At 39.9% G+C, this 26,440-nt stretch overlaps 2 protein-coding genes across 2 annotated transcripts in view; one reads left to right on the top strand and one right to left on the bottom strand.

Moving 5' to 3' along the window:
* Nucleotides 1-2,858: 2,858 nt before the first annotated feature.
* zgc:162144 (RD3 domain-containing protein) lies at nt 2,859-6,660 on the bottom strand. Its single transcript, XM_047354212.1, has 3 exons — nt 6,462-6,660; nt 5,995-6,302; nt 2,859-4,451 (listed from the first exon to the last, which is right to left on the bottom strand). Exons 2-3 carry the CDS (start codon nt 6,300-6,302, stop codon nt 4,073-4,075), a joined length of 687 nt encoding a protein of 228 aa, XP_047210168.1. The 5' UTR covers nt 6,462-6,660; the 3' UTR covers nt 2,859-4,072.
* A 9,253-nt stretch (nt 6,661-15,913) lies between these two features.
* si:dkeyp-115e12.6 (centromere protein F) overlaps nt 15,914-26,440 on the top strand; it is a 34,919-nt gene continuing 24,392 nt past the window's right edge. The window contains exons 1-6 of the mRNA XM_047354238.1: nt 15,914-16,224; nt 20,824-21,001; nt 21,333-21,529; nt 23,206-23,309; nt 23,614-23,678; nt 25,093-25,351. Coding sequence (XP_047210194.1) covers nt 20,840-21,001; nt 21,333-21,529; nt 23,206-23,309; nt 23,614-23,678; nt 25,093-25,351 — 787 coding nt within the window. The 5' untranslated portion in view covers nt 15,914-16,224; nt 20,824-20,839. The remainder of the gene's footprint in view (nt 16,225-20,823; nt 21,002-21,332; nt 21,530-23,205; nt 23,310-23,613; nt 23,679-25,092; nt 25,352-26,440) is intronic.

Below are 26,440 nucleotides of genomic sequence, written 5' to 3'. Positions count from 1 at the left end.
AGCAGCCGACATACAGCGGCCAGATGTCATCCAGAGGTTAGCTCATCAGTATGGAAAAAAGCTGACGAGCGTCAATGACCCTACTGCCTTAGCGGAAGTCTGAGAGCTTGTCTAGTCTTTAAAATAAGATCAGTTTTGGTTAAATGTTTTTAGCTTTATTTAGCTTTTACATTGCACATATTATTTAAGGGTCTTTCATTAAACAAAAAACAATCAGTGTTATAAGATGAGTTTGTACTGGTAAATAGTTAAGCTCTCTATATGTGCATCTTTGCTTCGGTCAAGGTAAGGCTATTCCAGAAATAAAATTCTGTTGAAGTTGACGAGTTTTAACAGTCCAAAGATTTTCTTTAAAGCTTGGTCGGACGGGGCCCACTGAGTCGGCACACCAAAAGGTTAGTTGCCATCACCCCCACTGTCGCTCAGGCCTCCCTTGGTGGTACCATTAATTCAATTGCACTGCTATTGAAGAACTAGGAGCTTTTGGGCCACAATGAACTGACCAAAATCGTCACAGAGAAGCCTACATTACCTGACTTTGGGTGAATGGTGTAGATAATGACTTTTTGGTGTCTTCTATACTTAAAGTTGTTCTCAGCTAAAACAAAGAAAGATGTGAGAATTATGGCATTATTTTATACACTCACAGGCCACTTTATTAGGTACAGCTTGCTAGTACCGGGTTGGACCCCCTTTTGCCTTCAGAACTGCCTTAATCCTCCATGGCATTGATTCAACAAGGTACTGGAAACATTCCTCAGAGTTTGGTCCAGATTGACATGATAGCATCACACAGATGCTGCAGATTTGTTGGATGAACATCCATGATGTGAATCTCCCGTTCCACCACATCCCAAAGGTGCTCTATTGGATTGAGATCTGGTGACTGTGGAGGTCATTTGAGTACAGTGAACTCATTGTCATGTTCAAGAAACCAGTCTGAGATGATTCGTGCTTTATGACATGGCGCGTTATCCTACTGGAAGTAACCATCAGAAGATGGGTACACTGTGGTCATAAAGGGATGGACATGGTCAGCAACAATACTCAGGTAGGCTGTGGCATTGATATGATGCTCAGTTGGTACTAAGGGGCCCAAAGTGTCCCAAGAAAATATCCCCCACACCATTACACCACCAGCCTGAACCGTTGATACAAGGCAGGATGGATCCATGCTTTCATGTTGTTGACGCCAAATTCTGACCCAACCATCCGAATGTTGCAGCAGGAATCGAGACTCATCAGACCAGGCAACGTTTTTCCAATCTTCTATTGTCCAATTTTGGTGAGCCTGTGCAAATTGTAGCCTCAGTTTCCTGTTCTTAGCTGACAGGAGTGGCACCCGGTGTGGTCTTCTGCTGCTGTAGCCCACCTGCCTAAAGGTTTGATGTGTTGTGCGTTCAGAGATGCTCTTCTGCATGCCTTGGTTGTAACGAGTGGTTATTTGAGTTACTGTTGCCTTTCTATCAGCTCAAACCAGTCTGGACATTCTCCTCTGGCATCAACAAGGCATTTGCGCCCACAGAACTGCAGCTCACTGGATTTTTTCTCTTTTTTGGACCATTCTCTGTAAACCCTAGAGACGGTAGTGCGTGAAAATCCCAGTAGATCAGCAGTTTCTGAAATACTCAGACCAGCCTGTCTGGCACCCACAACCATGCCACGTTCAAAGTCACTTAAATCACCTTTCTTCCTCATTCTGATGCTCGGTTTGAACTGCAGCAGATCGTCTTGACCATGTCTACATGCCTAAATGCATTGAGTTACTGCCATGTGATTGGTTGATTAGAAATTTGCGTTAACGAGCATTTGGACAGGTGTACCTAATAGAGTGGCCGATGAGTGTACATCTGCTGTATACTTGTCTTTGCTTTATCTTTTGTTCTGTAACATTGAGGTAAAGACAAAATATTCGGCAGTGGTTGGTGCTCTATATTACCAAAAGTACGCACTGACCCGGTGAATCCCGGTGTTCGAAGCACTTTATGACCACAACAGTGTAGAAAACCAAACACCTAAATACATTTGTAGAAGAATGGGTTGCTCCTAGGAACCCAGTCAAAGCATGGTTCTGCGATAGGATGCCAACGGTAGTAGTCAGGGAAGGCGTATGCTAAGGTGCACAATGTGCAGAAGCAACCAGCTTTCTGCAGAGTCCACAGCTTCAGACTTCCAGACTTTGTGTGGCCTTTCAGAGAACTTCATGGACCAGTTTCCGATTGCAGAGCAACTGCATGCAGGCCTTGGATCACCAAAGCATCAGCTGCAGTGGTGACTACACAAAGCTACTGGACTGAATACCAGTGAGGACGTGTTTTCTGGAGGGAGAAATCCTGCGTCTGTTTCTAGTAATCCACTTGATGAGTCCAGGTTGCCAGGAGAAAGATACTTTTTGACTACATTTTATCAAGTGCAAAGTTTGGTGGAGGAAGAATTATGTTTTTTGGTTGCTCCACTGGACTCTTGATGAACTGTTCACACTGATGTTTGACTCAGTTGTGAATTAATTCTCAGTGCAAGTGTATTACCTGTCAGTAACTTTGATACCATACTTCAATCCAGATGTGATGCACATGTCTTTGTTAGTTGTATTAAACACAGGATTTAGTTCCCTCCATTCACACAGTCCACTGTAACTGTAAACTCTGACGTGTTTACACTATTATTTACTACAACCATACTGATGTTCTATTCATACAAATATGTTTATCTACTATTTTCATGTCTTAAAAATAATGGAGATCTGAGTCGTGTTCGATTGTTACTCTTTTTCCCTGCAGACTGAAACTGCCTCAAAATTCAGTCACATTTAGTCCAAAATGTTAAAGAACTTTATAAAAAGCAAAACAGTGTGCATATAGAGAAAACACAGTTTTAATCACACAGAAAATATGAGAACATTTCATGTTTATTTCTCCAAGTACATGCGTGCATATTCACAATAAAAAAAATAACATCAGATGATTCTTGGTTGATTTCCACATGCAGTAGTTTTGTTGATGGCAGAGCACTCACTAACTGACAGCATCCACTGAGTCAACAGAAAATCAACCTGAGCCAAATGACCTCCTCCAGCTCAGGAGCCAACCTCCCTGTTACATAAAATGTTTTAAAGGGACAGTTCATGAGATATCTTTAACATTCCTGCAGCATGTCTTTGAACTTACATCCAAGCAGTGAAAGGATATACAGGTCCGTCTCAAAATATTAGCATATTGTGATAAAGTTCATTATTTTCCATAATGTCATGATGAAAATTTAACATTCATATATTTTAGATTCATTGCACACTAACTGAAATATTTCAGGTCTTTCATTGTCTTAATACGGATGATTTTGGCATACAGCTCATGAAAACCCAAAATTCCTATCTCACAATATGCTAATATTTTGAGAAGGACCTGTAAGTTCACACCATGAATTTTGAATTTGTCAACTGATGATGATGTTGTTTCAATGGGTGATTTGCAAAATTAATGAGTTTGGTTAGGATAGTAATACCTGCAGGAGATGATAGGTTAAAGCTCTATTTAGCTGTTACAATGGCATCATAGGTCAGAGTGCAACATTGTGACATTGTTTAGTCTATAAATTACTTAAAACAAAGTTTGTAATGGTTGATATACCATTTTTTAAAGAATAGATTTGGGTGAATAGTAAAAATAAAATGTTTCTGCTAAATATCACAGTTTAAACCTGACTGTGGGACATTAACCTTGGTCGGTCTGTCTCAAAGATCTGCTGCATGGTTAAAGACTGGTTGGTATTTGCCCATCAAATAATGTGTGAGACTTCCTAGAGCCAGAACAATAATGCTTCAGAGTTTTCTAAAGTTTATTGGATTGAAACAGTTACACTGAAAGTTATAAAATCTTCAAATGCTCCCCCTTTCATCATGATCTCTATTCTGCCTAAAAGTGAGATATTGTCTTGATAGAAATCTTACTTATTTCCTTTCCTCTTTATCTCCATCATTTATAATTTATTCTCACTTTTTCTTCCTCACTCCTCTAAGTAACGTGTTCCCTTTGCAATCACGTGTTCCTCCCCTCCATCACCCCAGGCCCTCTTCTCACCCCAGAGCACTCTGCTCCAGGGGGGTGATCTCTGGCATGCTCTTACTCCTCCCCTTCATTGCTCTGGCCCTGATGGCCTCCTCCTCCTCCTCGCCCTCTCCATCCTCCTCCTCATCAGACCAATCCACTTGCTGCTGCAGGTTCCCCCTGGAGCCCCTCAGGCCACTCCCCTTGAACATCTTCCCGGTGCTAAACTTTGTGCGGAAATTAACAAAGGAGAGGCTCTTGCTGCGCTGCTGTTTCTCGTAAAAAGCGTTTGGGACTTGGACCTCTTCATTGCCATTGACCTCATCCACGCAGTCGCGTAGAACTGTACGAAACAGCCGGGGGACCTCATGAACCTCCGGCTCCATCTGTGACACCATCCTCCTAAACCTGCAATAAGAGGAGAGGACCTGAGTTAACATGTGTACATCTGTTTAAAGGCAGAAAAACAGATGTTGAGTTTGCTATCCCCACACCATGATACTGCCATCATTATGTTTTACAGTGGGGATGGCACATTCAGGATGTTAGTTTCCTGTACACATAGCATTTTGATATAGGTCAAAGAGGAATCTTTTCTGACCAGAGCACTTCCTTCCATACATTTGCTGTTTTGCCTATATGGCTATTAGCAAACAGGACTTCTTATACGGTAGCTTTCTGTCAGCAATAACTTTGTCTTGCTATTCTTTGATAAAGGACAGACTAAATTTCAACAAAATTTCCCAATCTGAGCTGTGGATATCTGCAGCTCCTCCAGAGTCAAAACTGGCCTCCTGCTGCGGAAGGTGGATCTCCATACCTTAGTGTGCAGCACCAAGACATCACAGCAGCAGCTGTGATATCCTTTTTTCCATTTTCAGATCTGTTCAAAGTTTGGAATAGTGTTTAATACCCTAACCCTGGTCTGCTAAGAACTTCTCTTTATTCCTGACCTGCCTGCTGTGTTCCTTGGATTTTATGATTTATTTACTAATGTTCTCCAAAAAACGTCTGAGGCCTTCACAAAACACCTGGAGTTATACTGAGATTACATTACACAATGGCAAAATTTGTGCAATTGGTTTAACTTTTTTTCATTCAGGGGTGTCAAAGTAAAGGGGCCTGAAAATAAATGCAAATCACACCCAGATTTTTATTTTCATAAAACATTTGAAAAACTATGCATATTTTTTCTTCCACTTCATGCACTACTCGCAGTTAGTCTATAAAGTACAAGCTTGTGGTCATAACGTACAAACATTCGGGGGTATGAATACTTTTGGAAGGCTGTAGGTGATAATCGGTCTCTTGTTTAAGTTTTTCTTTCTTGTTTTTGACCAATCAAAAGCCTAAATTAACAAACAAGCCACATTTACAAACTGGTCTATGTTGTTCTGTTTTGCACTCTATAAGTATATCTGGATGCTAAATTCACTCCAATACAAAAAAATGAACATGTTTGAAGCCATAAAGTGCAAATTTCATTTCATTGTTTGCAAGCATTTAACAGCTAGACGTGAGGATCTGAGAGTATCAGCACGTTGTTGCTTAGGGTGTTAAAGAGATTATCAGACTGCAGCTCTGCAACTCCCTTGTCTTTACTTTCCTCTTTATATTGTTGATTGCATAATATATTATATACTGACTGGAGGCCAGTCAGTGAGACTGACTATTGATGAATAGCAGTAAAACAAATAGGTAACTTGAATATTATGTAAGCTAAAAGTATGAAATAAACTGTAATAATATTCCTGATAAAGTGAAAATTGAGGAGTTGCATGTTCACTGATTTTATCTCTGCCTTGTGGGGAAGAAAGCTCTTTAATTGTTCAGTAATCCCTGTTATCTTTCCCTAGTCAGTTTTATGCATTTTCATATAATTCTCTGTTTTTATTCCTGCATGAGAGGCTATTGCCCCTGTTCCATTAGCTGCTCCTCCAGCTTTTCTTACCTAACGATAATGGGGCCACATTGTGCAGGGGGGATTTTGTCACAGAGGTCCTGCAGCTCCACCAGGTCATTGGGGGTGAGCTGGTAGGGTTGAGGGTTTGGGGTGTTTGCCAGCCAGCTGTAGTCTGCCGTAGAGGAGGAGCTGCGGCGCCGGCGCCGGCCCTCGGTGGCCCTCTCCAAACGGATGCGCTCAGTCCGCTTCACCATGGCCCCCAGCTCCAGCATCAGAGTGTTGGTCACCAGCTCCTCAGTGGTGCGCTGACCGGGCACTTTGGGCTCAAGGGAGAAGACAGCTGACCAAGGAAACATCTGGGAAGAGTTTTGTTAATAAAGAAAATTAGTATCTCACAATATTACAGGAAAACTACTTATTTGGTTTGAAAGTAAAGTGTTATTTAAATAAAAATCATAGCAAACATCTGAATAACACATGGGTATTGTCCCCTTTTTATATTTTGACTCTCTTACCTTTATGACAGTGGATGTACAAAGCTGTGGTGTGTTTCTATCTGCCAGAAATCCCTGAGTTGTCTGGTCACAACTCTGTCAGCAGCCAGAGGAAGAGCAGACCTCCATGGGCAGAGTGGATAAATGAGACTCCAGCTTGTGGCACACAGCTGCCTGACTGCCTGACTGCCTGGCTACCTGTGGAGGTCGCCGGCAGACACTGCAGGTAATGCTTTGCTGTGTGCGTGGAGCGACTGTGTGAGTTTGGGATTGAGAATAAATGTCATCCCATATTAATAAAGATAGAGTGATGAGATGAGCTTATTGGGACGAGTGCCCGGCTGCAGGGAGAGCTGGTTGCATCAATGTGACTGATGGAAATCCTTTACATAACAGCAGAGGGCTGATGTCAAACTCATCTGTTTTCATCCAGCAAAATTCCTTTTCTTTTGAACATGTTCCTCTTTCAATTACTCCTTTTTCATCATCAGATGCGCCTTTATGTGCCATTAAAGAGGAAACCGTGCTCACAGTTTCTGTTGAATTTAGTCTTGGACAGACAGATTTTTAGAAAAACTTTCAGGTTTCAAACCTTTACACACAACTTCGGTTACTTTTCGCACGAACCATTAAACACTAAACATTTGAGATTGTCTCGGAATGGGCAAACAGTAATCCTTCAGTTTACCACTCTGTTATTACACATCATCACAGCGACATGACATAACTACCACCTGTAAATACTCAGCAGTCTGTCCAAGTGTATGTAAGGAACATTGAGCCAGTTTCTGGCTTTCCACACCACTCAGCACTGAGCCACCAAATCCCAGATTACAGTCAAATCCACAGCCTACCTGGAAGAATGACTGCTTGTTGTGACTGCTATAATCTAATTACTACTCCACTCTCTGTCCTGTTACAGTGCAGAGTGTATATCTATTGAATTTTGTTGATTATTTAAGTGTATGTAGAGCGATATATACTTGCCTGTCACCTTTAGGCCTTTTATAAGAACATTTCAATCCGAGAGTGGCTGTAAGAACACAATTACACACTAAAAGGTATCATTATAACAGCTTCAGAAGCCAAGAAAATAATTTTTATCCATTCTTGTATTAGTTATGGTAAAAAATGTAATGGTCTTTTTGTTTTCTTGAGATAATCTCAAGATCTTCCACTTTATGGTTAATAGCACACTGTAGGGTCCTGACCCCCTAACTTTGGCAATCGCTGGTTAAAGGAAGCATCGGTTTGGGTTATTCTATAGTTGGGAGTCCAGACTTTATCTAAACAGTGCCTTTAGAAATGACTCATGCCCATCGTATGTTTTCATGTTGTCATTTGTCACAACCCCAAAATCAATGTAATTTATTGTGATTGTATGCAATAGACCAAGCATAAAGTAATTCATGATTTATCAGTGGAAGGAAGAGGATGCACTATTTGTCATATTGTTTTACAATTAAAAATCTGAAAAGTGTGGCGCCACCAGTTACAACTGCAAGTCTTTTTGTCATAACGGGGTGTTTAGCAGGACCAATGTGCAAGCAGGAGCATTGAAGATGCATGGTGAGTTAAACTCTTTAATAACAGAAATGGGTAACTTACATGGAGAACGTGGGAACATGGAACATGGGCAGAGTTACAAACAGGGGCGTGTTTAGGCTCTTAAAACATTGGGGGCTTTAGCCCAGACGCAAAATATTTTAATTTTCATAAGAAAGCGGCCAAGTTTCGTAGTCATTTAAAGTTAAAATGACATAGGCCATGTTGTACCAGTTCTCTGTCTAGGCAGGGTTTTAAAGGAATGTAAATTATTGTGAATCAAACAAAGAAGGTTAACAATAATTTTACTTGGTTTTTATTTTTGTTAGAAGGTGAGTGAAGGAGAAACAGAGTTTAGGATTGATTAAAAAACACAAAAGACACATTTTGTTGTATTTAGAAAAAAACCTAATCTAAATTATTGTTGACAAAATGTGTTCTTAAACTCTGAGATTTTTACTATGGGCCAGATAAATGTATTTCTTTTCTCATCTATTTAAATTACCTTTTTAAACGTTACACGCTCATCCAAATGTTTCACTCCTGAGGCTACATGGTCTTCATTTCTTACATTTCAAAAAAGGAAACTGGTATAAAGTTTATTTTATTTAAAACTTAGTCAAACGGTAAGATCCTAAAAACATTTATTTTATTTTATTATGCGGAGAGCTTTCCAAACATTTCATTAAAATTGTTTCTTCTTTCATGAACATGTTCTGTTTTAGTGCCATATTTTCAGCCCTTCATTCCACTTATGAAGAAATTGGCCTGCCAAAAATAAGAAAGGAAACATTTACAGCACAGTCTGTTGTTCTCCACTGAGCATGTGAGCCATGATTTAAGGTCTAACTATTAAACACTTTCTGAGAGAAATGGGCATTAAGTTGTGGTGTTTGAAACATAACATAGAGCCTCATCCTGGACCTTTCTTGGACTGTCATCGTTTGTTCTGTTATTGAAATTAATATTACAGATATTAATAGCTGTATACAGATGGTATGAATATATTGCCTTGAGTAATCCTGTATCCTTGTTTAATTAGTTTATATAATATCACATGTGTTACTCAGAAAAATAAAACAGTTAATGGTAAACCTATAATTAATTTCTATGATTTTTATTTCTCATACTGCGCCCTTAAACAACCCAGAGCCGTATGTTTAGAATCAGAAGCCGGAGGCTGACATTTACACTTTCTGCTATGTCTTAGTGGCACCAGTAGATATTTTCCTGGTGTATTTAGCAACAATTTATTCTTTCTACATGTAGAACTGGACTATAGGACTGGCTGCAGTAATGAGATGCAATGTTATGATCTGTTATGAAGAACTTTTTTAATGTGCTTAGTCACCTTTATTTTGACGCAACTAAAGGACCAGATATTTTCATATCATGATTAATCCAGCTATAAGCTCACAGAGAGGATTCCTACAGGCCATTTAACTTTACCTGTAGCTCAGGTGAAAGTTATGGAGGACCGATCCTGACAAAATTAAAAATAAAAGCAGAAATATATATATTGTTTTTGCTTTTCCTAAGACATGCATTTTCATCAAGAAATTTATATATTTTGTTTTTCCTTTTCCTTACACATGCCTTTGTTCTTTTTACATTGTCTCTCTTTTTCCTTTACCGTATGCATTTCTGCTTCATTATGCAAATGAGGAGGGCTGCCTTCTTCTCTCCAGCTCCTCTACTATTGGTCAATAAACAGGAAGGAGGAGGATCCATGTGCAGGCCGAGGGTGTGTCCCAATTCAGGGGCTGGATCCTACCAAGTGTGTTCTTGTGGGCTGATGACATCACAGCGCAGTGCGGAAGTATGGAAGCAAATCATTACCATATTTCAAATGAAAAAGCATTTTCAGAAATGCTTTTTCATTTTAAGAATGTGGCTGCATTGTTTGACTCATAAATGAAATTAGTAATCAATAATCCTATTTGCATTTTAATTTTCTTCTTCAAGACTGCTCATTCTTTCACTTAATTAAAATGAAAAAGAAAAAGACATTTGAGATTTATTTTTCAAAATATACCTCAGCAAATAGATACCAAAATTCAATTTGAAATGTAAAATTTGAAAATGAAAAAGCATTTCCAGAAATGCTTTTTCATTTTAAGAATGTAGCTCAATTATTTGACCCATAAATAAAATTAGTAATCAATCATCCTATTTGCATTTGCATTTTCTTCTTCACGACTGCACATTTTATGCCATAATCAAAAAGAAAACAAAGCAGACATTGCTTTTTCGTTTTCGTGATCTGCCCGCAAAGTACTGCCCAGAACTCAAAAACGAAAAAGCATTCCGAGCTGCGGGCGCAGAAGAGTGACGTCAGCAGCCGCTCTTCCTCAGCTCCCTGCTGACCGAGCTACCCATCTTGTTCTGTAGGGGGCGCTGTGCACGTCTGCATTGCATTACATTGCAAACGTGCCGAGAAATTGATTGAATTGCAGCAGGCCCGAGCTCAATTTGTGGCAGTGGCAGGCAGAACACTGGCAGTGTCTGAACAGCCACAGCCTGCCGCAGGGTGGCAGGGGATTCCGTGTGGATGCCAGAAGGTGCCAGACGGCCTCTAAAAGTTTGAAAGAAAGAGCTTGTTTTAGGCATTTGCATAGAATTATTTTTATATGTTCTGCAAATTAAGACAAATGTAAAATTAAAAGACTTTTTTTTACACTGATATTAAGCAAGATGGTTTTTTGTTGTTTTTATTGTTTAGGTACAAAGGAGCAGACGGGCCAGTTTATTAAGCTCAGGGGTGAGAATGACCACCTTTTTACTGGAGCTAAAAACTCAGCCACCGTGACTTGTAATCTTGATCTGTTTAATGTTCTTTTTTTCCACATTCTGTTTAAAATGCTATTTGTAATTTTCAAAATAAACTGTTTAGAAATTTAAATGAAGTTGATGTATTGTTGGGTCAAATGGAAATAAAATACATTGGTGACAAAAATTGAAATTTATTAGAACAGCTTAAAACTTTAAGAAACTATCTGAACAAAACATATTTATTTATTTCTCCTTTCCATCATCTCTGTCCCTCTTTCTTTTCTGTCCCTTCCTGCTGGCTCACTGTCTTCCTTCTCCATCTGGTTGCCCACCGCTCCGCTTGGCCCTGGAGTGTCCTCATGGATGGAGGCAAATAGGACAGGAGGTGTTGTGGAAGACCTCTGTCCCAACACCTCATCCATAAAGACAAACCAGGGCCAAGTAGCAGCAGTGGGCTTTTCGCTGACTCCCTCTCCTGACCCTGGATACTTACAATCCTAAAGTTAGAAGGAAGAAAAAAAAGAGTTGACTAAACAGAGAAACCAATAAGACTTTCAGAAATATTTTTTATTTGTGTGTGACAAATAAAAGAGGCAGAGAGGCAGGGTATACTCTGGACAGGTCGCCAATCCATCGCAGGGCAACACAGAGACATACAGGACAAACAACCAAGCACACACTAATTCACACCTAAGGGCAATTTAGAGAGACCAATTAACCTAACAGTCATGTTAGATTAATTGGTCTCTAAATTTTTGTTGAAATACAAAAACTACAAAATGAAACGGTAATGCATTATTATCTCAGTTGTTTTTAAAGCAAAGTTACATTTTCTTTAAGAGAGAAAAGTGACAATAAAAGTATATTTTCAGACGTAATTGCTTGTAAATTCAGACACAAAAATGCTCAAGCATCAATGTGTAATGTTTCCCAATAGGTCAGTTTTAAAACAACTAATATATTTAATCAAACATATTATTCATACACATTTTGCGGCAGTCTTGTTTCACCAAAATTACAAATACAAACAGAACATAGACATAGAGTCAAAAATTTTTCATCACATTAGAAAGACTTGTTTTTCTGAAACTTTAATAGTGTGAAGCTTATACTGCAGTATTTTACAAAATATCAGTTGTATTATTTTTCCATCCATACATACATACATTTTCTATACCTACTTCTTCCGTACAGGGTCACGGGGGAGCTGGTGCCTATCTCCAGTAGTCTATGGGCGAGAGGCAGGGTATGGACCCTGGACAGGTCGCCAATCCATCGCAGGGCAACATAGAGACAAACAGGTCAAACAACAATGCACACACATTCACAACTAAGGGCAATTTAGAGAGACCAGTTAACCTGAAAGTCATGTTTTTGGACTGTGGGAGGAAGCCGGAGTACCTGGAGAGAACCCACACATGCACAGGGACAACATGCAAAATCCATGCAAAAAGACCCCGAGCCGGGAGTCAAACCAAGGACCTTCTTGCTGCAAGGCAACAGTGCTGCCAACTTCACCACTGTGCAGCCCAGTATTTATTTATTTATTTCTTCATTTTGTTATGAGGTGCGCTGGAGTTCTTTCTTTCTTTCTTTGGACCACTTTTTTTTTTACCATTTATTTTAATGTAGGATTATGGGAAGAAACTTGAGCCATCAGAAACTGAATTTGAATTTCTCAAACTGAATCGGTATTTGTGTAATTTGAAATTAAATGCATTGGTTTGAAAATGAATTTCACTTAATTGAAACTAAATTTATCTGTTTGAAACTGAATTAATTTGCTCTGAAAATGTATTTTGTTGAATTGAAAATTCAGTGTCACTACTTTTACTTTCAGTTCTAAAATTCAGTTTTTTGTGTCACACATCCGGGTCCTTGAAGCCACAGATTAATCAAACACAGATTCACCGATTCACGGATGTCATTCACTATTGCTGCGTCCAGATTGAAGGACGCATTTGTTGGCCGACTACGTCATTGTGAGGCAATGACGTCTACAACATTGCAGGCTCCTCCAAATAGGGCGGACAAATGCGTCCTTCTTCTCCCCAGATATGAAGGATGGGTCGTAGGCCACCCTATCCCATGATTCCTTGCGGGTCAAAGTAGATTGTGGTAGCGGAAGTAGCAAAGCCTGGAGGAGAGGGAAAAGCTGTGAACAAAGTTGGACATATTGCGCTTTCTGTGAAACAAAATGAACTTGTTTTTAGACTAGAATGTAGCTGTGTAAACCTGAAATACAGGTCCTTCTCAAAAAATTAGCATATTGTGATAAAGTTCATTATTTTCCATAATGTCATGATGAAAAGTTAACATTCATATATTTTAGATTCATTGCACATTAACTGAAATATTTCAGGTCTTTTATTGTCTTAATACGGATGATTTTGGCATACAGCTCATGAAAACCCAAAATTCCTATCTCACAAAATTAGCATATCATTAAAAGGGTCTCTAAACGAGCTATGAACCTAATCATCTGAATCAACGAGTTAACTCTAAACATCTGCAAAAGATTCCTGAGGCCTTTAAAACTCCCAGCCTGGTTCATCACTCAAAACCCCAATCATGGGTAAGACTGCCGACCTGACTGCTGTCCAGAAGGCCACTATTGACACCCTCAAGCAAGAGGGTAAGACACAGAAAGAAATTTCTGAACGAATAGGCTGTTCCCAGAGTGCTGTATCAAGGCACCTCAGTGGGAAGTCTGTGGGAAGGAAAAAGTGTGGCAGAAAACGCTGCACAACAAGAAGAGGTGACCGGACCCTGAGGAAGATTGTGGAGAAGGGCCGATTCCAGACCTTGGGGGACCTGCGGAAGCAGTGGACTGAGTCTGGAGTAGAAACATCCAGAGCCACCGTGCACAGGCGTGTGCAGGAAATGGGCTACAGGTGCCACATTCCCCAGGTCAAGCCACTTTTGAACCAGAAACAGCGGCAGAAGCGCCTGACCTGGGCTACAGAGAAGCAGCACTGGACTGTTGCTCAGTGGTCCAAAGTACTTTTTTCGGATGAAAACAAATTCTGCATGTCATTCGGAAATCAAGGTGCCAGAGTCTGGAGGAAGACTGGGGAGAAGGAAATGCCAAAATGCCAGAAGTCCAGTGTCAAGTACCCACAGTCAGTGATGGTCTGGGGTGCCGTGTCAGCTGCTGGTGTTGGTCCACTGTGTTTTATCAAGGGCAGGGTCAATGCAGCTAGCTATCAGGAGATTCTGGAGCACTTCATGCTTCCATCTGCTGAAAAGCTTTATGGAGATGAAGATTTCATTTTTCAGCACGACCTGGCACCTGCTCACAGTGCCAAAACCACTGGTAAATGGTTTACTGACCATGGTATCACTGTGCTCAATTGGCCTGCCAACTCTCCTGACCTGAACCCCATAGAGAATCTGTGGGATATTGTGAAGAGAACGTTGAGAGACTCAAGACCCAACACTCTGGATGAGCTAAAGGCCGCTATCGAAGCATCCTGGGCCTCCATAAGACCTCAGCAGTGCCACAGGCTGATTGCCTCCATGCCACGCCGCATTGAAGCAGTCATTTCTGCCAAAGGATTCCCGACCAAGTATTGAGTGCATAACTGTACATGCTTATTTGAAGGTTGACGTTGTTTGTATTAAAAACACTTTTCTTTTATTGGTCGGATGAAATATGCTAATTTTGTGAGATAGGAATTTTGGGTTTTAATGAGCTGTATGCCACAATCATCCGTATTAAGACAATGAAAGACCTGGAATATTTTAGTTAGTGTGCAATGAATCTAAAATATATGAATGTAAAATTTTCATCATGACATTATGGAAAATAATGAACTTTATCACAATATGCTAATATTTTGAGAAGGACCTGTATCTGCTCGGTTTATCAAGATTTCGCTTAATTCCTCACGTGCTCCGACGTGTTCGGAAACGTCCGCTTCTGCTGCCCTGACAACGGGCTCACAGCAGGCTAGCCTCGCCAGCGCACAGCTGACCCGGGGGGTTGAGGTGTGAAGAACCCCGAGAGAACAGCTGACTCCCGGCACGTTGTTTTCAAGCTCCTGCTGGGTTTCCCCAATGGATGGAAGTTAAACACATATATAATTCAGTCAGATTATATCTAATGTTGATGTTTGGTTCTTTTATTTTTATGCTCTACAAATAAACTGATTTAAACGTTGTTCCTAAAGTTAATATGTTAGTGTTTAAATTGTTCCATTTTTACAAATAGATTTTTATATATATTTTTTTATCTATGAACACAACACTTTAACAATTTAAATGGCTGAATAATGAACAAGATTATAAAACAAGAAAATAAGCCATTAGGGCTCCATTTGTTCGGCTTCACAGCTCTGTGCTTCACGCTATCACTGTTGCTAGGCAACATAAATTACGCTGAGTTAAAGGCAGGGGAAACGTGGACCGACATAACACCGGCCACACCATGCTGATCTGGCATGTTTAGCTAATAGCTACAGGTAGCATAAGTGTTGCTGTTTGACGATCATTTGTTTACATGATTTCTTATAGATGGTCATTTGACTTGGTGATGGACATCCGCTAAGCTCATGTATGCTGCACTGCTCCAGCTCAACATGCCGTAAAGGAAGTTTAACCTGATGTGAAACGTAAATTGATGAATATGTGTTTGATTAATCTAAGGCTATCCTCAAGGACCCGGATGTGTGACACAAAAAACGGAAATTTTAGAACTGAAATTGAAGTCGGAGAAATTCAAATTCAGTTTCTGATGGCACAAGTTTCTTCCCATATAGAATATTCATTGAATTATTGACAAATTCTGTCCTTTTTGTCTGTATTTCTATTTTATAGTACATCTAAAATTTATAATGGTGAGGGATTTGAGTATAATAAAAATAGGTAACAGTGATTTGTCTCACAATGGGAAAATTGGTGTTATTGTAGCAGCAACATAGTATATAATAAAATTAATATACTGAATAATGAGTACTAAACAGTAATTACAATGCAACGTTGTTCAACTGAAAACAAAAGGTAACAACGAAATGCAAAACACTGTAACTTATGCTTAAAAAGAGCAAGATAAATATATTTTATAAAGGTCTTTATTTCAAAAAATAAACAAATGAACTTTCAGTGCAACGCAGCACAGAAAGTCTGCTGTCAAGAAGTTCATTGTCTGGGTGACTGGAGTATATGACATCTTTTGGTCGCTAGATGTCCTCAGAGAGTCACCCCGCCACGAGGACCTTTCCCAAAACATTCCCCCTGCTACGTCACCAGCCCCCTCCTGCCTCGTGCCGCCCCGGGTTCTGTTGGGTTATCAGTTGGACAGATCCCGCGGCATCCTGTAGTTCATTTAAAAGCGGTCAAAGTTCGAGTTGAGTTTGTTTCTCTTGTTTAAAGTTGTCATCTTTTACTCCCTGGACGCCGGTGCTCTGTATTGTGACGGCTGTCACGGCTGTGCCATCGCGCTCTTTGTGAGGCTCTGAAGTGGATGGTGAGTAGCTTCATTGCGGGGTTAGCTTGTAGCATCGGTGCTGGGTTAATGTCAGCCACTGACCGCTGATGGACGGAACTAAAAACTGATGAAAAAGTGACTCTTGCCCTCCTTTAGCAAAGTCCGCGGCTCATTCAGTGACCCTGTCTGTAGTTGATGTTTAACTGACGTATTCATCTCTCCTGCTTTTTGTTAGTTATCTGTAGTTTTATTAAAACATCGTGACCCCCGGTTCATCCGAGGCCGCCGCCGGGGTTTCTGGATGCTTGTCTCCTGCATCCACGTCTTTTTAAGGTTGCGCTTTAATAACTTTGACGTCTGACACGAAAGCGATATAAATTTCATTCATTTGTTACGTCATTGGTCACGTGATTAAAACTAACTTTTTGAGGAAACCTGCAGATTATTTATTTAGCCATTTTATTGTGGTGTTAAATAAATAGTACGGGGTTCCATATGTGCCAAAAACGTGAACATGTGAATATTTATGTATGTCTATGTGACCGTGAACTGTGATTCGTGATGTGATAAAACACATTCGAATAATATTAATTATTAGGTGACTTTAATTGTCTAATTATTTATCAACCCCTTAGTCTACAGTTCTGTTGTTAGAAAAGGTGTTCCTCAAAGTTGCAGTATTTGACTCATGCTAACAATGTTTGCATTGCTTCTATTTTTTTTCTTCTTGGCTTTTGTTACACTGCTATTCAGCATCAATACAAGTTGTTGTATCTGTGAACTAATGCCCCAAATCAACTTTTTTTTGCAGATAAACTGTATAAATTGACCCTTAAGGATGATGTCTTTATGTTACTGTGCAATTTTTTACATTTTCATGTTTATTTGTGTGCAATATTTGTCCGAAAACCATCTTAGTACTGCCCTCTTTGGGTTGAACGGTGTCTACTGCGGTTGAATTTTCCTGTTGGTTCAAACAGTACAGCTGGGTACATGTCCACGTCATAACCCTGCGTTTGGGTATAAAACCATCTCACTCAGACACGCACCTGTAGTGAGTCAGGAGATGGAATTGCAAGCGTTGATCGCAGCGTTTTATGCTTGATTCCTTTGATCACATGCTTTACTTGAGATAATATAAATCTACACGTAAATGTAAACTTTCTGGAAGTTTGTTACTGCTTTGAACGTGAGCAAATGTTAGCAATGATGGTGCTAACATCACTTTACCACTCAGAAACTGGATCCGTTCTCTCCTCCAGTGCCTCGGCAGGGCAGTTTTGGGTTTTGCTGAGTCAGCACCTTGAGCCAGCAGCCCGAACTGATGACGCTGGGCTCCACAAAGCCTCCCCCAACCTCGGGTGACGAGGGGGGTGAAAAATCCTCCACCTTTAAAGATCCTATCCGTGGCAAAACTACAAGCGTCGCTCAGCTCACTCTCCATGTTTCAATATGTCAAATTAAGCTGGCTGCCACTTTCCCTCGTCCTTCTGACTACACCCGCACTTCACCCCCTGTCTCTTGGCATTGCCCACTTTAGTGGCATTTTTCCAAAGTTGTTTGGTGGCGGTTTAGATCGGGTATAGATCCACTTTAATGATATGATATAAACACCCTTTGTTGTCAATGTGCAATATACATTAGGAAGACATTTCTCTTAAAGTGTACAGGTTTCACCCCTTCGCCTTGTCGCATCGTGATAGGAATGAGTGTTTTATACCAAAACGCTTCAGGTTTGCATCTAGTACCAGTCAGGCATCAATTTGTGCCCTGTTGGGTTTCCTGTGCTCTTTGACGGCTAGTTAATTAAATTAATCTTCTATATTCTATTCATAGTTTATCAATTGTTAGTCATTTTTTAACATATCTGTATCTGTCCCAAAGGTAAAACTGGTACGATATTCGTAAACAATGTTTATTTCCGTCTTGTTGCCTGTTTATGTTTATGTTTCAGGAGGGCCTTGGCCAGATGGTAGTTGTTTGGGCATGTGACGGTGATCAGGAGATGTTTAACTGTGCTCATTTTTCAAGGTGTCAAATGGGAAGGAAATATATATAATATTGGGGAATATTGGTTATCGGCCATAACAGCAAAATTAATATCGGATATCGATATCGGCGGACAAATTTTCATATTGGAACATCCGTAGTTATTTTGGTTTGATCAGAGGTTGCAGTCTGTTGTTTTTCCATAAGGAGCAACTGGCCCAACATGGGATCAGAAACACAAACAGTGGAAAAAGGGTGCTGACTGAAGATACCTAGATTAAACATGTGATTTCAGTATTTTCATGGCTATTTTTTAATTGGTAGCCACACGTTCCCATTTCATACGTGTAAGCAAACCATTTTTATAATAGTTGTGTTTTTATGAACAAACATTTCTCAAATCTTATTTATATTTCAATTAATTGTGTATTTTGGAGGCTGAAGAGTGTGTATTTTATCCTATTTTTATTTATTTTGATTTTAATCTCTGATTGGGGAAAATGACTGATTAGGTCACCTTATTAAACCAAAGTAACTCTAATCCTACTTATGATGGTGAATATTATTTATTAGAGGTATATAACCACATTTCATTAGAGTAAGCTATGAAGAGAACTTATAAAAATGACTTTAAAGTGTTGCTAGATAAAGCTAACTTACTACTAATATGCTAAAACCTCCATCTTTCATCTCACAGCTGTGCCCTTGTGTTTGTCACAACCCTAATAACATGTAACAGACATATCCACTGTCAGATGTTGTGATGTTTATTATAGAGCTCTCGTCTTCTCTCTGTCACTGACTTGATGAGTATTTCACTGACTTCTGAACGCCAGGTGCAACTTTGGACTTATGTTCGGGACTTATTCTGCTTCTGAGCTGAAGCAATTAGTTGATGAAAGAAAAGCAATTGGCAACATTGAACAAAGCATAAGGATAATCCACAGTGAGGTCCTGGCTTCTCAAATCTTAGTAGATTAAAGGTTCAAACTCAGCTACTCTTTCTGTTATTAACTCTTAATGAGTTTTAAAACGTTCCATGTTATTAATCCAGTGAATATGATTACGTCGTTTTGAATCAACTGGAAGCATGGTTAAAATCCTTGTTATTCTGCAGTCATCAACTGTTTTTTTTTTGTGTGCTTACTATCAGTTTGTTAGTGCAGAGAAACAGATTAATGATTACATCAGCACTGAGCTATGACACAAACTAAGTGCAGTTATAGTGCTGATGAGAGGGCTTGAGGCTGTAATACATGTCAAAACCATTTTATTTTCAGTCAGGTTTTTCTTCATTCCAGCACTCTCGCTTAACTGTCTTTGTTTGCATCTGTGTGTGCTGCTTAGCTGCATGCACAAACCTCCAGTGAATGCACATGGAACCTGCTAGACGTGAAACAAACTGTCTCTGCTCATGCCGAAGTACGGGAAAGTAGGGATTTATTTTCATCTGTCAGTGCTGCTGGAACAGTTTGTGTTGGAAAACATTGAGTCACAGCTGCCCAGCTGCGACAACCAGCGTCTCCTGGAGGCAGAAAGGCCTTAGCAACAAAAGCAAGATTCATGGTGGATTAAAACATGTATTCTCTACAAGAACAATATGCACCTTATTTATTTTTCGCAGCCTGCGCTTCCTCATTGCATTAGAATCTTGTCTTATATCTCAGTCTTAATGATAAATGAAGCAGCTCTAGAATGGTGGTGTCCAAACTTTTGGCCACGTGGGCCAAATTTCCCAAGTTCAAAGTTCTCACGGGCCACAGGTTTTTTCCTTCCAATTAGAAATGATAGTATTATAATAATTTTGGATCTGTAATTCATTGTAGATCTGAAACACAGGTTTGCTTTTTTTACAAAATAAAAGCATGCATTTTCCTAAGTTTAGATTCTTTTTTTTTCTCTATTCTCATCAACTAGAAAGGATTAGGGAGTCACTCTTTCTTCCAAAAAGTCTTTGAAAGGGCAAGGTGCTGGTGGTGTAGGGGTTAAGCACGCGACCATGAGCAGAGGCTATAGTCCTCAATGTGGCTGTCCCGGGTTCGAGTCCTGGACCTGGCGACCTTTGCTGAATGTCTCCCCCTCTGTTTGCCCTCTTTCCTGTCTACCTACTGTCAAAAAAATGAAAAAATAAAAGCCTCTAGTGCTGCAAAAAAAATAAAAATGTTGCTAACTTTAATGAATGGATGCGCCCACCTATTTTGTTAGTAAACATCAACAGATGTTTTTGGTCCCATTTCCCATTCACTTTAAATGAAAGCGAAATTAGAAATAAACATGGCTCATAAAAGACAAAAACGTTGTAGAAGAAGATTGAAAATTTAATTAAAATATCTTCTAAACAAATTTTACAACTTGTGTCCACCTGAATCAAATACCTGTGCTGGAGGGCCAGATTTGTAACATTCTAGAATTGAGGTTGGGGGCCACACAAAATCATTCCAAGGGCCACAAATGGCCCCAGTGCCACAGTTTGGGCATCCCTGCTCTAAAAGTTTTGATTCCAACTAATGCTATAAGATGGCATATTTTCCTTTCAGATGCCAAGCACAGTCTTAGAGTTTATGTTAGCATTCTCTGTATAGGATGGTGTTTTATTGTTATTAACAAAAACCTGTCTGTGTGTTCATTTTCTTATTCCTACACTGTCAGGCCCAGACGGACAGAGATGAGCTGGGCTGAGGAGGACTGGACGGTGGGCCTCTCTGGAAGGGTTCTGCAGAAGGTGAAAGAGCTGCAGGTCCTTAAGGAGCGTCTGTCCAGAGAGAACAAACAGAAACAGCTGCAGCTGGACAACACTCATACCAGCCTTGAAAAACAAACAGCGAAGGTAAACACAGAGGTGTTTATGAATAGCTCTCATTTACAAGCTGCATTGTCCCTACAACAGAATCGATATGACCGGTAACTTCTGAGTAAAGTTAGAAATGCTGCTGCCAGCATAGGAGTGTGTATTTTAAACAGGAATAGGACATTTGAACCTTTCATTCTTAAAATGTTATTTTGTGCTGTTCTAAAGTATAATGTGTCATATTCCCTTTACTCTGCTCCCTCTAGATTTCTATTACTTTTAATTAACTTTTAATTATTGTTTTTTTAATCTCAGAATCTTAAAAAAGTTCATTAAAACACTCCTTTTCCTGCCCTCCTTTTCTTCCAAGTATGAGGAGATCCGTGGGGAGCTTCAGTTTGTGCAGAAAGAGCTGCAAAGTGTTCGAGAAGAGGCCAAGGCGGCCGTGACCAGCAAGGAGCGCCTGACCCAGGATCTTCACATCAAACAGGCCCAAGTATGCTCTTTGGAGGGTCAGCTAGATGCTGCTCGTAACCATAACAACCACCTAAGCCAAGAAATCAAAAGGTCAGCATGAGTGAACTATGTGATGGGCAGTTACATTAATATGTCTTATATGTTTTCTACTTAGATGTTGTTTTATGTTTTTATTGAACATAGCAGAATTATGTGTATATTAAGTTGAATTTAATTTCTGAATCTGAGTGTCTAGTCACCTTAATGGCCAGCAAATCTGGATGTCTCCAGGTCATGAGCAGGGTCTTGCAAAATGTATTCATACCCTATAAACTTTATTACATTTTATCACATTACATCCGCAAATATCCTGGGTGGGGGTGAGTGTTGTTTTTTCTGAAAACTGGACTTCTTCTGGCTTTCTTCTCACCCCTCCATAAAGGCAGTTAAGAGGAGTAAACGACTAATAGTTTTGCTGTTGACAGATTCTCCCACCTGATCTGTGACTCTGCAGCTCCTCCACAGTTACCATGTGCCTCTTTGCTGCTTCTCTTATTAATGTTTTCCTTGCCCGGCTTGTCAGTTTAGGTGGCCCGACGTGTCTTGGTATACCGGGCAAAATATTGAATCGCAATCAACATGTGTGTGCAATATCCCAATCGTAAAGGCCGGCTTGGATTCAGTATTTGATTGGATTTTTTTTTTTTTTTAATGCCATGCATGCAAATTTTTCATGACAGTAATATTTCTGACTTTTTGGATAGACTTTCTCTTCCCTTGATGCTCACATCTAATGTATATTTTTAGTGGCTAAGATGCTAAAGCTCTCAGATAATGGTGGGGACATTGGGATGAAGAACAAAGGCTCCCACATAGTCGGGTGTACTTGGCTCCACTGATGTCCGTTCATACTCGAGACGGAGTCATTGCGGACGACCAACGAACATGTCCACGCAAAGCTCAGTTAAGCTTTGTCACACAATAAACTGCTCGGTAGGACAACGTCTCCTCGTCCAACTATTCTATAGGTGACACACTGCTCCGAGCAACCAGTCTCGAGGTGCATGCAGTGTGACTGACACTCTGCGTCGCACTGACAGGTGTATTCCCCTTCTACATCCCTAGTCTGATTTATGGCTCTTATATACCACCTTCTTTTCTTTTGTTTTTCCACAACTATAAGCTCCCACATAGTCTGGCGTACTGTGCGCAGCGACTATGTGGGAGCCTCTTCTCCACAGCTTTCTTCATGATCTGTGTGCTGTTTTCCTTGGTTTTCATGATACTGTTTGTTCTCTAATGTTCTCTAACAAACCTCAGGGGCCTTCACAGAACAGCTGGATTTATACTGAGCTTAAATTACACAGAGATGGACTATATTAACTTCTTAGGTGACTTCTGAAGATTCTGAATTGGTTGCACTAGATTTATTTAGGTATTTCAGAAAAGAGGGTTGAATACAAATGCGCTCCACACTTCAGATTTATACCTATAAAAAATGTTAACCGTCTCATAAATTCCCAGTAAAATACAGTGACATCTGTGGTTTGACCGGGGAGTTTAAAGCAGGGGAATACTTTGGATGTTTGTTTCACTGTCTTTTCTGGTGCTTTGCCTTCAAATGCAGCTTGATATTGTCTGAAATAAACTATTCTCCTGAATAAAAACTGGGTTCTCTGAACAGAAAATCCTTCATTAGTTTCCTGTATCAGGATCATGTGTGTAATCCCTGAGGGTTTTCTGTTTTCCTGCCCTCTGTTTCATCATCGCTCCTCTCCCCGTGGCAGGTTGGAAGCTGAGTTGGAAAAACTGCAGAACAGCAGCAGGCTCTCAGACACCACTCTGTTTTCCACACCCTGCTGGAGTGCATCCTCACCCTGGGAACACAATGGTACAATGTTCGAAATTTATGACTCTTGTTTGTTCGCTTTAGTGGATTCTGGCCCATCCTTCTTTTTTCCTTGATGCTCTGTATAATTTAGCAAATTAAATAGTAAAACCACAGAGATCCCCACATGAGCAGAGATTATAAATAAAGTCCTTCAGCTCGGAAGCTTTCCCAGCCCATCAGTCCCCGGGGGCTGCTGTGTTTATCTTTCCACTGTTTGGTTATTCGCAGCTGTTGTTTCTGTCCAACTTTGTCGATACCTTTTAGGCTCTAACTTCAGTGGCTATGTTGTGTTTTTGCCCTACAGGGAGCAGACAGGAAGAGAGAGCCGGGCAGCGGGATGAAGGACAGACCCGGGGACATCTTATCCGAGTGAGTACCAGCTTATTCTTCCACCGAGCCTTCTTCAAATCCCGAACTCCTGTGGAGCTTAGCTATTCTCACTGGGAGGATTTGATAAACAGGACTTGCACACATAATTTGTTTCTTCCATTTTATCTTCAAATTACAGACTTGGTGAACTAATAAGCTCTATTCCACCCATTTGATCCAGATCGATTTGTCTGTTAGCACAGTGTGACCTGCTGTGACCATTTCAACACAATAGATAATAAAGACAATAAAACCTTTAACCCTCTTTAAAACGCAGATAAAGGGACTTGCCCGTAATTTTATTAATGAAAAGAATCAACGTCTGCCTGCTGAGTGTTATCAGTAAATAATGCTGTAATTTAGAGCTCTTATTAGTAAGAAGGGATTTTTTTTTAAAATTCTGGTTAAATATTCCTTTGACCTCATAAAAATAGAAATTATTTTTAGCCAAAGACTTTTCCATCGTTTTTCTTCACGGGACCTTGTTTTACAGCAAAATGTGCCTCTTTTAAGTAAAAACAGTAAAAAGAGCAAATATGACATAATTTAAAAGAGATTATTTATTGGAAATGTACAGAATTTCCTAAGATTGTTTGACACCAGAGTTTTTAATTTGTCATGTAAACACTAGAAAACTGTGCATATTAGGGACAGATTTCACTGCAGCGTCTATGTGCTAGTGTGAGATCAACAAGACAACATCACACATGCATTTACTATTTTGTATTGTTGTTACCTTGACTTGTTAGTGTTTAGCAATGGGGCAATCACTTGTTAAAAAAAGGTCAGATTTTTTAGATGAAATTCATCAGGTTTCAATCACCTGCATTTCTTGGTGGATCTCCCTTTTCAAGCTCTATATTTAGATCTATTGAGCAATAGATATAAATCAGATTTTCAAAAGTATTTGCTTGCCTGCCTGCTTTCCACAAGGTTCAGGAAGTGATGTGGGGTGTTTTTGACCATTCTTTTAGAAGCGCATTTGTGAGGTCAGACACTGATGTTGGACAAGATTCATCCTAAAGGTGTTCTGTCAGATTAAGGAACAGGCTCTGTGCAGGGCAGTCAAGTTCTTCCACACCAAACTGTTCGATTTAAGTCATTTATGTCTTTATAGATGTTGTTGGTGTGGAACAGACATGGCCTATCTCCAAACTTTTGTATTTTTTCTCAGGATCTGATTAAAATTAGACAAATGTAGAATATCACACCTTGATTTTTTTGTTTGGTTTCTTTTAATTTGTATGTTACACTACTAAGGAAAAAAATGAAGAAATCATTTTTTGTAGCTCTCACATGCAATCTAACAAACCATTTTAAAGCCATTTAGAGGCTTTAGAGTCAAACTGAAGAATCTCAATTCTGAGGCCTTCTGTCTTGTATTTATTTATTTTTATTCAACCTGTCTCTGCAGCAGCGGCTCCAGTTTTCAGACACATCCACATCTTCGCTGCCTCGACAGCAACACAAGAGCACACCGCTCCGCCACCCATCTGACCAGTCAGACATCTTTTCCACACCCTCTGCTGCGTTTCCATGGGAACGAGATGACTCCAGACCTGCATCCAGAAGACGACCCGTGTCTTCTCCTCAGCTGCCAAGCCCTGAGGTCCTGAACCAAAGTCTGTTGGAGCAGAGTTCTGAAGAGAAGGTCCACAAGACGGAAACAGACAGTAAGTAAGAGTGTTCACTAGGCATAGCTGATGTTCGTTGATCAGCATTCTAATGCATTCAGCTCAGATTGCAGTCTTTATCCTAAAGAAAGATTAAAACGTAACCTGGATTACTATAAAGATTAGACTCAGCATGATCAAGCTTCGTTCCAATTATCCATTTACATTTCTTAACCTAAACCTTCAGACAGAACACATTGGATTTAGAGTTTTATATTAAAGCATCAGTCCAAACAGGTTTTTAGGTTCTGCTTAAATTAGCCAACATGTCTATTAGGTGCTCCGCATTATCCCACCGAAAATTCTTACGTAAAGGGTTGGGGTAGATATTTCTGCCTCAGCCAGACATTCCTTTCCTCTGCTCCTCTTACGACACTTCAAATCGTGATGTAAGACTTTCCTTTCTTTCAGCTCCAACGTGTTTGTATGTGTTTGTTGGGAGGAGGAACGGGACTGTCGAATATGAACGATACATTCTGGCTTCAGCTGCTGGGACTTTAGGGGAGGATCAGTGTTTTTCCTCATGTTTTAATTCTGCTCCTCTCCATTGGAGCACCATAGACTTTCACTAATCATTTTAGATTTTTATGACATTTGATTCTGAATCTATTATGAGTATTAAACAAAGTACATACTAGGGCTTGTGTCATAAATACATTGCAACAAATTACAAGAAATACATTTTTATTTAGACAAGCCAAATGTTGTTTACCCTCCGTTTTGGGAATCAGGCTGATTTTATTTTTAGCTGTGTGTTTGTCACTGAACCAGTCGGTATGGATTGGCCCCATTCATGAAGAGCCAACTGTGTTCTGCTGCTTTGCTTTTTAGTTACTGGTTCCAGGTGTTTTTGCTTAAAAAAATGGAAATTACTAAATGTATTTAATCTTTTTTCAAGTTTTTCCAATCACCCGTAATCCTTTGTTGTCCTTCATCCAGCCATTTTAGACTAGAAACAGAATATTTGTGAGCAGATTTGTCTTCACTGACATGTTGTCTTTAACCTAATTTCATGGGCTAAATAGAGACCGTTCCTGTTGATGTTGATGCTGATATTAGAAAATCTTGTGATGGCAATATCAGGCGTGA

This window comes from Girardinichthys multiradiatus, chromosome 23, assembly GCF_021462225.1.
Source record: "Girardinichthys multiradiatus isolate DD_20200921_A chromosome 23, DD_fGirMul_XY1, whole genome shotgun sequence".
In the NCBI taxonomy this organism is placed as follows: domain Eukaryota; kingdom Metazoa; phylum Chordata; class Actinopteri; order Cyprinodontiformes; family Goodeidae; genus Girardinichthys; species Girardinichthys multiradiatus.
The sequence above is the reverse complement of the archived record's forward strand: the minus strand, read 5'-3'. Positions and strand labels throughout refer to the sequence as shown.